The sequence below is a fragment of the Hemitrygon akajei genome, chromosome 10 (genome assembly GCF_048418815.1).
Source record: "Hemitrygon akajei chromosome 10, sHemAka1.3, whole genome shotgun sequence".
Classification (NCBI taxonomy): Eukaryota; Metazoa; Chordata; class Chondrichthyes; order Myliobatiformes; family Dasyatidae; genus Hemitrygon; species Hemitrygon akajei.
This window is the reverse complement of record NC_133133.1, coordinates 164,501,644-164,515,889: the sequence shown is the minus strand read 5'-3', so window position 1 is coordinate 164,515,889 and position 14,246 is coordinate 164,501,644. Positions and strand designations below refer to the sequence as shown.

The 14,246-nt window shown below is 38.1% G+C and overlaps 1 protein-coding gene across 1 annotated transcript in view; it reads right to left on the bottom strand.

The window, feature by feature from the left end:
• otogl (otogelin-like) overlaps window positions 1-14,246 on the bottom strand; it is a 165,150-nt gene that overhangs the window by 106,966 nt on the left and 43,938 nt on the right. The window contains exons 22-26 of the mRNA XM_073057619.1: window positions 11,764-11,838; window positions 11,207-11,250; window positions 6,714-6,885; window positions 4,300-4,407; window positions 2,953-3,091 (exon numbers count right to left, since the gene is read on the bottom strand). Coding sequence (XP_072913720.1) covers window positions 2,953-3,091; window positions 4,300-4,407; window positions 6,714-6,885; window positions 11,207-11,250; window positions 11,764-11,838 — 538 coding nt within the window. The remainder of the gene's footprint in view (window positions 1-2,952; window positions 3,092-4,299; window positions 4,408-6,713; window positions 6,886-11,206; window positions 11,251-11,763; window positions 11,839-14,246) is intronic.

The following is a 14,246-nucleotide window of genomic DNA, read 5'->3' as shown; positions in this document are numbered from 1 at the left end:
AAAGATTATCTCCAATATGAACACTGTCTCTTGTGAGCTAAAAATGCAATGAGTCAGAAATCCTTTAGAAGCATTAGAAACTGCAGCATTTCATTACAAGATCTGCTGTGTCACAATCTATTGCACAAGTCCTGCCCGTCAATCCCACCTGCTTTCTTGATGAGTAACCGCAGGTTATTAAGAGGTTTAAGTAAGTCCATGAATACAAACTTCCAATGATTCAGCTAATGTCCTATATAACTGCAGTCATACTGCAAATGATGACAGCAGCAGCTGATCATAGAGTCATATAGCCCAGAAACAGTCCATTCAGCTCACCATGCCATGCTGACCATCACCTTTCTATCTTGGCAGCACTGTAGTGTAGTAGTAAGCACAATGCTTTATAGTACCAGTGACCCAGGTTCAATTCCTGCCACTGCCTGTAAGGAGTTTGTACGTTCGCCCCATGACCACCTGGGTTTCCTCCGGGTGCTCCGGTTTCTCCCACAGTCCAAGGACATACCAGTTGGTACATTAATTGGTCATTGTGTAAATTGACCTGCGATTAGGCTAGGATTAAATCAGGGGATAACTGGGTAGCATGGCTCAGAGGGCTAAACAGGCCTATTCCATGCTGTATCTCAATCAATCGATCAGTAATAATCCCATCTACCAGCACTTGGTCTCCAGTATTCCATGCTCTGACAATGCAAGTGTTCATCCAGCTACTGTTTAAATGTTGTGGGAGTAGGTACCTCCACCGCACTCTCAACCAGTGTGTCTCAGATTACACCTACTGTGTAACTCTTCCATCCTGCCGAAGGGTCTCAGCCCTAACTATCGACTGCACTTTTTTCCCCATAGCTGCTGCCTGGCTTGCTGAGTTCCTCCAGCATTTTGTGTGTGTTACTGTGTAACTCTGTTTCTTTAGGCACTTGCAACTCATGCCTTCTTGTTTTAGATACCTGTGTCATGGGTAAAGGCTCCGGATGTTGGGTCTCAACCCAAAACGTCGCCTATTCCTTTCCCTGCACAGATGCTGTTCAAGCTACTGAGTTTCTCCAGCAGTTTGTAGTTCATCCCCATCAGCCTGTCCTCGTAACTGAAACATTCCATGGCAGGCAACATCCCGGTAAATCTCTGCCGAATTCACACCCTTCCAATAGTGTGGTGACCAGAAGTAGGCATATATTGTAGGGGTGGCCTGATCAAAGTTTTATAAAGTTGTAACATGATCTCCATGCCCTTGTTCATGAATACAAGTGACCTACAGTAAATGCCTTCTTCACCATTATTTCAACCTGTGCTGTAAGCCTTAGGGATCCAAGGACTTGCCATCCAATGACCCTACAGTTCATGGTGCATGTCCAAACCTTCTTAGACATCCCAAAATGCATCTCTTTGCACTTACCAGGATTAAATTCTATACTCAATTTACCGTTGAACAATATAATTCTGCAACTCAAGGCTATGTTCCTTCCCAGCAACATCATCAATCTGCCTGTCATCTGCAAACTATCTTCTATATTTAAATGCAAATCATTAAAGTATATAACAAATAGCAATGGGCCCAGCACCAATCCTCTGGGTACAGCACTATTCACAGGCTTCCAATTAACAAAGCAACCCTCCGCCATTAGTCTTTGTGTCCTGTTGTTCACCCATCTTTGTATCCAATTAGGCAACTTGCTTTAAATCCTATAAGCTCTAAGCTTTTGGACCAGCATTTCATGTGGGATCTTGTCAAAGGCCTTGCTAGTGACAAGTAGCCTACATCAACTGCACTTCCCTAATCAATGTATTTTTTTTACTTTATACTTAAAAAATTAATAACTTGATAATTAAAGTTATCAATTTGTATTTGACTTCAGTCACTATGGTTACACTTTTGACTTTAAAAACATCAGAGAAGATAGTTGGAATTTTTTGTATTCTTCCTGTTAATCTATTCTTCTTTAGTTAGTTTACCTTGTACTTCCTTGTTCTGGCTAGAATTATCATGTTTAGTCAACAGTCATACTTGTTTTGCCTTAAAGCATCCACTCTCAAGCTGAATTTTGAATCTGATTTGAGTTGATCAAACCTTCTCCATTGAGAGCAACATGATTTTCAATCTACAAAGCGGCAAATTGCTGAGAACTTCAGTAACAGTGGTACGAATCTATAATTTCCATCAATTTCCTATCACTTTCACAATGAAGTGTTTTAATCCACAATATAAAGCATGATTGAAAAATACTTACTAAATTATTAGAATAAAACAGCATTTTGGGAAACACATGTCCAGCATTTTCATAATAAGACCAAACTTCCAGAATTGTAGAAAATATGCCTATTTATCACACTCTTTCATTTAGTTTTTGATACTTTTTTGTCAAAGCTGTTACTCAGACTTCATAATTTTATCTCTTAAATTCAGATCTGCATCAGAATCTAGCCAAGGAGAGAGATATTGTTTCACTTGGTGGCTTATGAGAATACTAATATTGGTGTTTAACTGATAAGATGGACACAGAGAAAATCAACCTTAAAAAGAATCAGGTACAGTGGAATCATCTCCAAGATTACAGCATTAATTGGATTAATCTTATTTGCCTTTACAAGAATTTCTCTCATCCTACTCTTAATGCAAAAAAATAGTGATTATTTCCATTCTTCTAGTTCAAGTTTAATTGTTATTTGACCAAACATGAAAACCCAAGAATACAGCCAAACAAAACAATGTTCCTGGGGGGCCAAGGTGCAAAACACAGTAGCAACAGACGTACCCAGCACAGGGCACATGTATCACATACAAGACAGCAGTAATCACACAGTCACACAAAAATATATAATATAACCCAAATCCAGACCTCCATGTTCAATGAACTCCGTTCTACCATAATCTCGAGATGTTAAACATCTCCTCATCTGGCCATTTTATTTTAGACATGAGCTGACTAGAGTACCTAATATTGTAAACCTCCTTACCTTTACTAAGTATACTTGGCAGTCACTGACATAATCGTACTCCAGGCCATCAAAGCTGCGATAATGCCGATCACTATAAACGGTACACACTGCAGGACACGGGTGGTATGTGCAGTTAAAAGCTCCTCGCTGACATATACTAAGGAAGGAAATTATCATTCAAGTTAGACTAAGCTACATTATTTTCTTCAATTAATGGAAAAACCCATTGGAATTAATACAATTATTAAATTGTGAATTGCCATCATCAATAAATTCGGAGTGATACGAGTTATCAGAACAAATCATCATTAATTGGAAGACCAATGGATCAGCAACTGCTCAACAATTACACAATCTGTAAAATAAGTAGACAAATCCCTGTATCTGTTTTCAAGAGAATGCAGACAGCTCTGTTTACTGACCAAATTTTTGCTGAGAAAATCTATTGCAAAAGATGCAATGGCAATAGAGTTATGGAGAAACTTTCAACTATTTGTTACTGATTACTATAGGACTGTGAAGATCTGGTGTCTGATTGTTCATATATGTCACTGGTTCAGCATCTAGCTCACTCCTCAATACTCTTATAATAAGAGGCTTTATCCACAGATACTCATGAGGTTGATCAAGTGTTATTGGATGTGTGGTCGAGTTGTGAAGCTACTGTGTGGTCAGGAACTTGTCTGTGGTGGGCGCCAGTGTCCCGTGTAGATCAGGTGAGCACTTAGTATTATGCTTCATAACTTCAAAACATTAAACTAATTCAAAGGAAGACAAGGGAGTCCAAAGTGCAGGTCTAACTTTGAGATGTGCATGTATCATGTGATAGCATGAAGATGTATGCAATGCACATATTTATACATACAACACGTAATTAATTACTTAAACAAACAAGAACATTTAATCAACCATATATATGCAAGATTACTCAGATATTACTGAGATATTAAATTCGCAACACCTAGAGTCAGGGTCAAAAGTAGAAGCCCAAGAGCTGAAAGTCACCAGGTTCAGTCACTGGGTTTAGTTTCTAACTCCCTTTAACCTTCACCTTCTAGTTCACTGGAAAATGTATTATACTACTATGTCAGATGTAAGAGAAAGGTGAAATAAAAGTGTATTGATAACAAGACTAACATTTAACTGGATAAAATCTTCTGGTGCAGCAGCATAAGAGTCCAATTGGTGCTGGATTTTCAGTTTTATATCATATAGATTAAGAACATTATATATTAAATTAATGATTTGTACATGCGTTGGTGGGAAAAGTTTCTAAAAGTTAATAACACCTCAAATAACTATATTTTTGGAAAATTCACCAATGGATAATCCATTTTAATTTAATAAGAACAGGCGTGCACGTACCAAGTGTAACAGCGTGTGGAAACCACTTCCCCAGGCAAATATTCCTGCCCTTTCCAGCTGCATGGGCAACTTGCAGGCAAAAAGCAGTCATCACCATGCTTAATCAATCTAAAGCATGAAAGAAGGAAAAAATCTAAATTTTCAATTGTACACATAAAGAAGAAATAACTTTGTTCTGAAGTATCATGTTTAGAAAACAGCGCAAACAACAATTTGACAACCAAGGAGGGTTATCAGAAAGGAATGGGAGATGAAGCAGCTCTCCCGATTATTTGTGAGATACGGAGTTGGTGAGGCCATGACTTTGGCTCAGAAACACAACATGAAGGATTGCTTTGGGATTTAATTATGATAAGAATACTGAGGATAAGTACCCTGGGAAGATTAGTGAATAGACTCTCTAAAAGTAGCTATACTTCTGTATAAATCAAGAAATTATGATGAATTGTAATAGAGGTGGTACAACAGTTATAGCTGATTTTATTCATTAGATGGATTGGGTAAAAAAGATTACTACACAAAATATGAACACATAGGTTTGGCTACAATATGGAAAGGGGATGAATAGGGGCATGGGTAGGGGATTACTGTATGAACAATCAGGATTAATAAATCATTTTAGGTGTGAGATGTCATGGGATCAATACTGTGGCCTCACGTAATTACAATCTATATTGACAATTTGGTGAAGGAATCAATCTACCGTAGCCAGACTTGACATAAAAATAGGTAGATTAGCAGACTGAGGACACAAGCAGCATGCAAAAGGATTTGGATAGATTAACTGAGGTAAAAAGTTGACAGTTGGAGTATATCCACACTATAACAAATAATAATAAAGCAAATTATTATTTAAATGGAACAAGGCTACAGGATGTTACAGTACAAACGGATCTGGGAATCCTGATTCATGAATCACAAAGGATTGACAATTGGATAGGGTAAGCAATTGGGAATTTTTTTTATATATATTGTAAGGGGTAAGGAGTGTAAAAGTAGGGAAGTCTTGAAGGAAAGTTGCCAACCACTGATGTAGTGACTGATGCACCATCAATAACTCACTCTGAGACGTAAGAAGCAAGATATCGGCTTTTATTGACTGGAAGAATGAACAACACTACTTCCTGGAGAATGAGGCCGGGCTCAGGCCTCAATCGCCTTTATACAGGGGTCTGTGGGAGGAGCCACAGGAGCAGTCAGCAGGGGTCTGTGGGAGGAGCCACAGGAGCAGTCAGCGGGGGTCTGTGGGAGGAGCCACAGGAGCAGTCAGCAGGGGTCTGTGGGAGGAGCCACAGGAGCAGTCCAGACAGGTATATGTAGTTCACCACAGTGACATGGTGCATACTGAGCTCCATGTTTCAGGAATGATAGCTTGCATTTGAGGCAACGCTGATAAATGCACTAGATTGATTCCTGGGATGAAGAGATTGATGTATGAACGGAGATTGAACATTTGGATTACAAAGGAATGAAAGGTGATTTTGCTGAAGTCTATAAGAACTTAATCGGTTAATAAAGTAGATGGTCAGAGGATGTTTCCACTAGTGGGGTACCTAGAATTAAGAGACACAGATTCTCAATAAGGTGTTGCTGATTTAAGACAGAGATAATGAGGAATTTCTTCTCTTGGTTTCATTGGAATTGTCAACCCCAAAGAGCTGTCAAAAGACAGAGGGTCTCAGCCCGAAACGTCAGCTGTACTTGTTCCTATAGATGCTGCCTGGCCTGCTGCATTCCACCAGCATTTTGTGTGTGTTGCTTGAATTTCCAGCATCTGCAGGTTTCCTCGTGTTTGCATCCTCAAGGGAAAAAGCTGCTTTGGGCATCTTCGCCATCTCTTCTTAAGCACAACATTCCGGTGCCTCAGACAGCAATGATCCTGTGCTCTGTGATGAGTGGACTCTCACAGACTAACCCATTATAAAAATAAGCTGTGTCAGACTTCAGGACACCTTAATGCCCTTTACACTAAACAGAGTTTTCCTGAGGTGTGATCATTGTTGTATTGTAGAAAAAGCAGCAGGCAAATGTTACTCTGCAAGCTGCAGTATGAAGATTGTGAGTTAACTTATCTTAGTGACATTGGCTGAGGAATAAGCATTGATCATGATAACTTCAATACTTTTCTTTGAGCCAATACCTGAGGTGAATGATATGGGAGAACAAACAATGCCCCAGTTTCAAATCTTAACCAAAGTACCACTGGGAGTGTAACTATCTTGCTGTACTCTAGTGGAATGGCAGTCTAAAGTTCTGGGTAGAAAAGTTTTATATTGAACATAAACCACAAGCTTCTGTGACTGAAATGGGAGAGCTAGTAAATACGCCACAATGATGCAACACAAACTATTGACACCTGAAAAATATCATGGTAAGCATTCAGATTAATGTCTGTCTGCTGGTATTTCACTTACCCAGGAGGACAAACACAGCCGGAAACGCATGGAGTCATGGGTGAACAGGTAATGTTCATCATCAGGTTTTCACACGTGACCTCACATGCTGCTCCAGTCCAGGGCAGGCCAGGCTGAGGGTCTCGACAGTCAAAGTATCTTTTATTCTGTGGGCAGGCCCCTGGTTCAGGGTCTGTATAAAGTTGAAGTGATGCTTGTTTTAACATAGTTCACAAATCAAAGGGGTAGTAATTAAAACAAATTACTTTATCAAGCAGGTCAGAATTGTATTCCCTTGTCTAGTGCCCCGAAATAAACGAAAAAATGGAGATCTTTGATTATTAGTAAACACCGAGGCTACTGGAGTTTGATATATCAGTTTAATCCAAGAAATGAAGGTCGGACTAAAATTAAACTTCTCCAACACATAAAATAAGTAGGGCCATTCAACTCTATCAAATGCTTTTTCCGCATCTAATGATATAACACATTCTGAAGTATTATGTGAAGGAGTATAAACAATATTCAATAATCTCCTAACATTGAAAAAAGAATAGCGATTTTTAATAAAACCGGTTTGGTCTTCCGAAATAATTTGGGGTAATACCTTCTCCAACCTAGAAGCCAGCAACTTGGAAAAAATCTTAGAATCCACATTCAATAAAGATATTGGTCTGTAGGATGCACAATCAGTAGGGTCTTTATCTTTCTTCAGTATTAAAGAAATGGAAGCTCTATAAAAAGATTGTGGCAACTTCCCCAATCTAATTGCTTCTTCAAACACCTTGCATAGCCAAGGAGATAGAGTATAAGAAAAACATTTTAAAAATTCTACTGTATACCCATCTGGACCTGGTGCTTTCCCAGAATTCATTGAGGAAATAACCCCTTTAATTTCCGCATCCGTAAACGGAGTATCTATTACTGAAATATCATCAGATGATAGTTTTGGAAAATTCAATTTCCCGAGAAAATCACACATGGTATTATGATCCTGAGGGAATTCAGATTTGTCCTCTTAGTTGTCCTCTTAGTCCATTACTATTTAACATCGCTTTAGAACCTTTGGCAATTGCCATCAGAGAATCACAGGATATTTTGGGTATTAATCGTGGAACAGATATTCATAAGGTATCTTTATATGCAGACGATTTATTATTATTCATCTCTAATCCTGAGAAATCTATTCCAGCAGTCTTATCATTGTTGGCTCAATTTAGTGAGTTTTCTGGGTATAAGTTAAATCTTAATAAGAGTGAATTGTTTCCTTTGAATAGACAGGTCCCAAATTATGGTATTTTACCTTTTAAATTAGCTAATGATTCTTTTACTTATTTAGGGATTAAAATTACCAAAAACCATAAAGAATTATTTCGGTTTAATTTTTTACCCTTAATTGATCAGATTAAAGGTTTGTTTACTAAGTGGTCACCATTATCTTTATCTCTGATAGGTAGGATTAATGCTATTAAGATGGTTATTTTACCTAAATTTTTATATGTTTTTCAAGCGGTACCAATTTTTATTCCGAAATCCTTTTTTACTAATGTTGATTCAAAAATTTCTTCATATATATGGCAGAATAAAAATCCCAGGTTAGGTAAAATATACTTACAGAAGACAAAGAAGGATGGTGGGTTGGCATTACCCAATTTCAGATTTTATTATTGGGCAGTTAATATTAGATATTTGATATGTTGGTTGAAAGAATGGGATGGTCCTTTTGGCCCTCATTGGGTGAGTTTGGAAACCAAATCGGTTTCTGCTTATGCTCTGGGTTCTATCTTAGGGACATCTCTCCCTTTTGCTCTTTCTAAATTGCCGAAGCAAATTGACAACCCGATAGTTAAATATACCTTACGTATATGGTTTCAATTTCGGAAATTTTTCGGGTTGACTCAATTCGTGTTAAATAGTCCTATTGTATCTAATTGTTTTTTCCATCCCTCAATTATAGATCATGCTTTTTTGGCTTGGAAAACTAAGGGATTATTAAGATTTTCCGACTTATTTTTGGACAACTGTTTTATGTCCTTTGAGCAACTAGCTAATAAATATAATTTGCCTAGATTTCATTTTTTTAGATACTTACAGGTTAGGCATTTTTTAAGTACGGTACTTCCTTCGTTCCCAAGTTCTCTGTCTTCAGATACTTTGGAAAGTTTGTTTGAATTAAACCCTTTTCAAAAAGGGCTTATATCAAAACTTTATAATATAATTATGAAGATACGTTCAGTGCCCTTTGATAAGACCAAAAATGATTGGGAAAGAGAACTTAATCTTATTATTCCTATTGAGAATTGGGATAGAATTCTTAAATTAGTTAATACATCATCTATATGTGCCAAACATTCATTATTACAATTTAAGGTTGTACATAGGGCCCATATGTCCAAGGATAAATTAGCTCATTTTTATTCTCATATAAACCCTATTTGTGACAGATGTCATTTAGAAATCGCTTCTTTAACTCATATGTTTTGGTCATGTCCACTTTTGAGAAAATATTGGAAAGATATTTTTGATATTATTTTGGCGGTATTGAACATTGATTTACAACCCCATTCTATTACCACAATTTTTGGTTTACCGATGATGGACTTACTTCACTTATCTCCTTCCGCCTGTCGAATGATTGCTTTTCTCACTTTGATGGCTAGAAGATCTATTTTGTTGAATTGGAAGGAAATTAATCCTCCCACGGTATTTCATTGGCTTTCTCAAACTATGTTATGTCTAGATTTAGAAAAAATTAGAAGTGCTGTATTTGATACTTCTATTAAATTTGAAAAGATATGGAGACCATTTATTCAATATTTTCATATGATGTAATGGCCCTGTGCCGGGCTTATTGGTTTTTTTTCAGCTTTAATCGTATGTATGTTGAGAGGATCGGAGTTGACGTCATTGATGTTTATGTATACTCGTGAGATACTATGAACAGCCCTTTTTTTTTCTCTTTTTAAAAGTTTTTTTTATTTTTTTTTCTTCTTTGTTTTTTTTCTTTTTCTTGATACTAGATTAGTAGATTAGCTAACTTTCTTAGATAGATTTTTTTTCTCTTTTTTATACTATATATTATGGAATATCTAAACTTACCTTGTTCATATATATACTATATGGTTTATGTTTTGGGAAACTTACTTATGCTGTATTCATTGTTTATGTATTTCTTTATGTATAATGGGAGTCTATATATTTGTAATCCCTTACCATTATTTGAATTGTATCTCATTCATAATATTCTAAATATTAATAAAAAGATTGAAAGAGAGAATTGTATTCCCAATCTTCATATGCTAAGATTTATTCTTAGAATTGAGTACTAAAGCTATTATATACATTATATGATCTGAAAGAAACTGAAGGTTTGTAGGTTGCACTGGCTTTCTCCCCTTTCCCCTTGCATACAGATCAGATTGTGCATGTTTCTGGTTTGTTAGAGATATATATACCTGACATAGTACAAGGCATATCCCATGGATGAGTAAGACTTAAGGAAGGGGATCTTAGGCCAGATAGTCTGATACTACAGCAACAGAGTGCAGCTCAGGGCCTTCTGCTTGTTGTTTAGAATATCTTTCAGTAACTTAAGACTACCATATCAAAGGATTTTCCTGCTAACACTAAGAAACATCATTGTGTTTAGGTACTCATCCATCCCAACCAGCACCTGAGGAGGAAGATTCTTGTGAAGGCCCCTGTCTCATCTGTATTACTGATCTTTAATTTTGCTTCAGACAAATCCAAAAACTTTGTCTTCTTTCTTTCTATTCCACCCACCCAGGCATTAACAAGCTGAAAACTGAAAACCCCTGAATAGGATTTCTGTTTTCTCAGTATCCACCTGCAATGTACTTGCCGGAAGCAAAGGGCAAGAGGAAGAACTGTAAAATATTGGCCTCTATGGATCATGGTGATACTCCCTTATGAAATCTCAAACAAAATCAGGATATGGTTCTGAAGCAAATTGTTTGACTGTTACTGTTAGTCATGTTTTTATTCAAAGGATTCCAAGTGCAATTATTAAGGTATGATGCAGTATACACCCCTTAGATTCATCTTCCCACAGACACCCATGGAACTCATTCAAAGAAAAGCACCAAATATCACCCCCCATCTGCAAAAAACAAATCACACAAACGACAACAAGAACATCAAACCCCCTCCCACGCAAAAAAATAATCACAGAAACAGCAACCAGAAAGGAGGAGCAAAAACACAGAAAGTAAAACACAAAATCTACTGTGAAACAGTAATTATAATGCATTTGGACCAGGATGTAGTTATATGCATTTCACATTAATGACTTGTTTCCTTTAAATATTAGCTCTCAAAACTATAAACTGAACAATAGATACTTCCACATAAATGTCTCCTCATAGGTTCTGGACATATTTACTCAAAATTAGTTTAAGAATAGTAGCAGAAGAACATTTCCTGTAAATATGATTCACCTTACAAATGCTTAATTTCATAAAATTTAATGCAAGTGATGGCAAATTGTAATATACCTGGCTCTGTGGGAGCACACCCTACTCTTCCATTCTTGCACAAACTGGAAAATAAGGAAAATCCCATCAGCTCTGCTGGAAAACATTCACCTTTCTTTTAAAATTACCATAGAATTTCTGTAGCCAACTTAAGGATTATGTTCACTACCAACTGAACAAAACTAATAACTGAACCTCACAAAATAATCTGAACAAATATTGTAGCTGGTTTCATTCAGCGGTACGGTGCATAGTATTTAGCACAATGCTTTACAGCACCAGCGACCGGAATACAATTCCTGCTGCTGGCTGCAAGGAGTTTGTCTGTTCTCCCCACGACCACATTCGTTTCCTCTGGGTGCTCTGGTTTCCTCTCACAGTCCTGGTTGGTAGGTTAATTGGATAACGTTTTAGGGTAGGATTAGATCAGGGGTTGCTGGATGGCATGGATCGAAGGGCCTGTTGTGTGCTGTATCTCAATAAATATAAATAAATAAATAAATAAATAAATAACCAGATCAAGTGAATTGAATAGCAGAATCTGAATAGCAATTTTTAACAAAAAACCATCGTAATACCATGGTCCCGAATTACTGAATGTGACCTCTCCTGCCTGAAATATTCCTCCCATAAAGTGACAGGAGCACTGCGATCTAGAAGAAACACAAGAGAGATATTGAACCATTTTATTATCATGTATAGAAGAATTTAAAGACTAATGTATAAAAACCTAAAAAACATTTCAATGGAACTGAATTTTTGATGTGAAATTCACTTGCATATGTACATATAGTATTAAGTCAAACATTATAATGGGGAGCATTATAATGGACAATCATTTTCACTGGAATGCACAATGTGTCTGTTCATATTACAGTTCAGCTAAAGAGCAATAGTGGTGCCCTGGAGAGATTGACCATGAGGGATATTCACACAGCAAACACATAATGTTTTGAACAGTTCTAATTCCTGATGCACATGTTCAGCATTTTCTGTAAAACAGCCTCTCTTGATTCTCTTTGTTCTCATTATAAAAAGCATTTTCCTCTTCAAAGACAGAAGAGATTCTGTCGATGATGGAAATCCAGAGCAACAAACACAAAATGCTGCAGGAACTCAGGAGGTCAGGCAGCATCTATGGAAAAGAATGAACAATTTTGAACCGAGACCCTTCTTCAGGACTGGAAAGGAAGGGGGAAGATGTCAGAATAAAAAGGTGGGGGGGAGGGGAAGGAGGACAAGCTAGAAGGTGATAGGTGAAGCCAGATGGGTGAGAAAGGCAAAGAGCTGGAGGAGAAGGAATCTGACAGGAGAGGAGAGTGGACCATAGGAGAAAGGGATGAAGGAGGGGCACCAGGGAGAGGTGATAGGCAGGTGTGGAGAAGAGGTACGAGGCCAGAGTGGGGAATAGGAGAAAAGGGAAGGAGAAATCAGTGTTCATGCCATCATGTTGGAGGCTATCTAGATGGAATATGAGGTGTTTCTCCTCCATTCTGACAGTGGCCTCATCATGGCAAAAGAGGAGACCATGGAGTGACATAACAGATGGGAATGACTAAAAAATTTTCACTATCTGAGCACTGCTATGAGTAAATAAGTAAGCAGACCCATTGATACCAGTCTCCTTTCTCATTAAACACCACCAAGTTGGACAGGATTGGGCTTATGTGGCTGTCAGAGGCACATAAAGACACTGAGCCTTGTGGTTGAACCTTCTATGTAATCTTCAAGAATAATCTGAAGATCAAACTAAACTCTTTCCATTCTCTTCTAAATGTTTGGGTCATTGTGGCTTCTGGGTTTCCTTCCCAACACAACCAGTAGACCCCAAAACAATGGCCATGCTGAAGACTTTGAATCTACTGTTATTCCCCATTTCCATCTTGTCCCATTGAAGACAAAACATGAGTGAGCAGAATCTCAGCCTAGTGCTCAGCCAGAGGGTAGTGGGTTATGGAATTGGGTCAAGGGAGAGAGTTTTAGCAGAATCTTCCCTTACTGACAAGGAACCCCGAGTCTGGTGGCTCAGGAACACGGGAGACTGCGGGGAGATCTTATAGAGGTATATGAAATTACAAGGGGGAGAGATAGGGTTGGTGCTTACGGGCTTTTTTCTCCTCAGGTTTGGTGAGACTAGAACTAGAGCTCATATATATGGAGTAAAAGGAAGAGGGGACCAAGTGTTGTGTATCTAAGTTTGCTGATGATATTAAATTGAGTGGAAAAGCAAATTGTGCAGAAGATACGGCGAGTCTGCAGAGAGATATAGATAGGTTAAGTGAGTGGACAAGGGTCTGGAAGATGGAACACAATGTTGGTAAATGTGAGGTCATCCATGTTGGAAGGAAAAATGGAAGAGCAGATTATTATTTAAGTGGTAAAAGATAGCAGCATGCTGCTGTCCAGAGGGACTTGGGAGTGCTTGTGCATGAATCACAAAAGTTTGGTCCACAGGTGTAGCAGGCTATCAAGAAGGCAGATGAAACATTGGCCTTCATTGCTGGAGGGATTGAATTTAAGAGCAGGGAGGTTATGCTGTAACCGCACAGGGTACCAGTGAGGCCACACCTCAAGTACTGCGTGCAGTTCTCATCTCGTTACTTGAGGAAGGATATACTGGCTTTGGTGGCGGTGCAGAGGAGGTTCAACAGGTTGATTGAAGAGACGAGGGGGTTAGACTATGAGGAGAGATTGAGTTGCCTGGTACTCTACTTGCTGAAATTCAGAAGAATGAGAGGAGATCTAATTAAAACATGTAAAATCATGAAAGGGATAGATGAGATAGAGGAAGGAAAGTTGTTTCCACTGGTAAGTAAGACTAGAACTAGAGGACATAGCTTCAAGACTCAGGGAAGTAGGTTTAGGACGGAGATGAGGAGGAACTGCTTTTCTCAGAGAGTGGTGAATCTGCGGAATTCTCTGCCCAATGAAGCAATGGAGGCTGCATCAGTAAGTATATTCAATACAATGTTGGATAGATTTTTGCATAGTAGGGGAATTAAAGGTTCTGGGGAAAAGGCAGGTAGATGGAGGTGAGTCCATGGCCAGATCAGCCATGAAC